At 55.4% G+C, this 2546-nt stretch overlaps 1 protein-coding gene across 1 annotated transcript; it reads left to right on the forward strand.

The window, feature by feature from the left end:
* Positions 1 to 1996, forward strand: LOC136363195 (ciliary microtubule associated protein 1A-like). The gene is given in 7 exon segments (XM_066322272.1): positions 1 to 112; positions 237 to 437; positions 660 to 761; positions 1091 to 1212; positions 1620 to 1665; positions 1668 to 1756; positions 1867 to 1996. Coding segments are annotated over 7 exon segments (762 nt in total). The 5' UTR covers positions 1 to 6; the 3' UTR covers positions 1963 to 1996.
* The last annotated feature ends 550 nt before the right edge of the window (positions 1997 to 2546 follow it).

The following is a 2546-nucleotide window of genomic DNA, read 5'->3' on the forward strand; positions in this document are numbered from 1 at the left end:
CACAGCATGGAGGGAGCCTGGGTAGGCAGCTGGAGACCTCATCCCCGACGGGGCCCAATCCTTGCAGAGTTTGCCACCCCGGGTCCCAAGTACTGGCTCCCTGGGACCACAGGTAAACCAACTATCACGGGGAGGCAGTGGCAAGGGAAGGCCCAGCACACTGCTTGCTTCCACTTCAAAACTTCCTTTCACTGCACAGTTGCAGGCACATGTCCTTTCACAGGCTTTCTTCCCAGGTCACACGGCTCATGATCCCACCAGATACAGAGCCCCTGCATACTCATTTCGAGGGACCAAATGTCCTGCCGCAACCAGCTGCTCACCAGGTCCTCGCTACTTCATCCATTCATCCATCACCAAGACTGGGAAGCATGTGGCTCCATCTGCACATGTGACAGCACGTCCCAAGACCAAGATTCAGGTCACCCCTGGACCCAGTGAGTAGCATCTCTGCAGCCCTTCTTCCAGGCCTGACAAGCATGCCTTAGTGTTGCCCTGTGCCACTGGGGCACAAGGCCCTCCGCTCATGCCCCAAATGGGCCTCAGAGAGTTCCAAACAGAAAACAAGCAAGACTGAGCACCTCCTCCTGACTCCTCCTCCTTGACTTACAGTTGGGTCCCCAGCTTCACTTCTTTTCCCGCCTCCTTCTCTGTCCCAGGTGACTACACCACAGATAATGCCAGCAAACACGTCTACCAAACCGCACCGGCGAGTAGCCTGAAGTTCCGACCCAAGGACTTTAAAGGCTTCCGAACACCAGGTGCGGAACTTGGGGAAACAGACCTGCTTACAGCCTGCAGGGAGGGGCTGCAGCTTTTTCAACAGGCCTAGCAAAAAGCCTAGGCAGCAGCAGGACACAGTGTGGGCTCAACAAGCTTCTGGCTGTCCCAGAGCACCAACTTCTCCCATCTCACAGAAGAACCAGCAGCTTTGGCTCTGAACAGCCAACGCACATCACATGCAACAGAAGCCAGAGGCACTGGGATGAGGGGCAGGATAGCCTTCCTGCTCCTCACAGCCAGCTTGGCAGGCTGACTCTCCCCCTTTCCCAGGGGACTCACCTAGGCTCTCTTCCTATTCCATTTCCAGGTCCCGGCACCTACACCCTGCCCAGGGTTCTGGGACCCCAAACTGTGTACACCCATGCTGAACCCTGCTACTCTATGAAATGGAAGAGTCTATACCAGAGCTGTTTTCAAGACCTGGCGAAGGTGAGCTGTGCTCCTCTGCTCTCTCACAGCAGCAGCAGGAGAAGTTCAGCTGCTCTCCTCAGGGCAGAAGGGCCCCAGTGCCTGCTGTATCCCCACGTAATGCACGATTCTCTGCACCTGCAGCAAAGCCCAGAAAGCCATGAGGCCTCTGGCTCTGCTATTATCAGCAACACAGACACCTGCAGTCCCCCACTTTTCCATGGTACAGTTCACTGGCACTAACAACACTCATATCCCTCGTCCTCTGGGAAACCTACCTCTCTTCCCAAGGAGCTCTCCTTGCCGAGGCTCCAGACCTCCCACTCTGCTCCTCTGGCCAGCTGCCTAAAGCAGCACAGTACTCATGGGTGCCTGGCAAGAATCCACACTGCCTCTTGAACCCACCAACCTCATTGCTTCTCTTGCAGACACCAGGTCCTGCAGCATTTGCCAATGTGGACATGGATGTCTACAAAGAAGTGCTCCCAAGTACTCAATGGGACTAAGAACCAAACTTGGTGGCACGGGTATGCTTCCAGGTCCAGCAGACTACTTCCCGGGAAAGGTAAGGCAGCCTGCCCCGCAGTGTGTTAGGCTGGACAGCCTTCACTTGAGAACAACTCTGGAGAGTGAGGCACCATCTTCACCCCTTTTCTTCCCCCTTTCCCCTTCCAGTTGTCACTGACCAAGGCCCGGGATCCTGCTTTCACCTTTGGACTCCGCCATTCCCTCTACAAAGCTTCTTTAATACCTGAAACGCACCTTGATTAAAGACAGATACCTGCAGAGATCTTCTCCTGTTCCTCCTTTGCAGCAGGTTGGGATTAGGTGTGTGTGGGTGCAGACCATTGGCTCTCACTGTCTCATGTCTCTGCCTCAGCCAAAACACAGCAGGGTGAGGGAAGAGCAGCGAGGTGACAGTGTGAGCCAGGCTGACATCTCCAACAGTGGCACCGTTTCACCTAACCAGAGCAAAACACTGTGAAAGGTTTCTGGACCTGCCTTGCACCCTCTCACCCCACGGCCCATGCTGGCCCCAAGAACAATGCCCGTCTCAGCATCCCCCTTTTGGGTGCACACGGGTGGCATCTGCCCGGGGTGTGCCCAGAAACAGAGCTGCCCTGCATCATCTGCTGCCACAGGCAGGGGCTCATTTCTACAGGCATGTCCCCAGACCACTAGCAGTTAAGGAGAAAGAACCATTATTCCCAATCTGAAAATGCAATCGTCATAGCATCTTGAAACAGCCCAGGTGGGAAGGGACCTTGGAAGGTGGCCTCATCCAGCCTTCATGTGGGAAAGGCAGCCTTGGAAGGGGCTAGCCAGCACCCAGCCCACTGCAGACTTGATTGTGC

Source organism: Sylvia atricapilla, chromosome 6, assembly GCF_009819655.1.
Source record: "Sylvia atricapilla isolate bSylAtr1 chromosome 6, bSylAtr1.pri, whole genome shotgun sequence".
Taxonomy (NCBI): Eukaryota; Metazoa; Chordata; class Aves; order Passeriformes; family Sylviidae; genus Sylvia; species Sylvia atricapilla.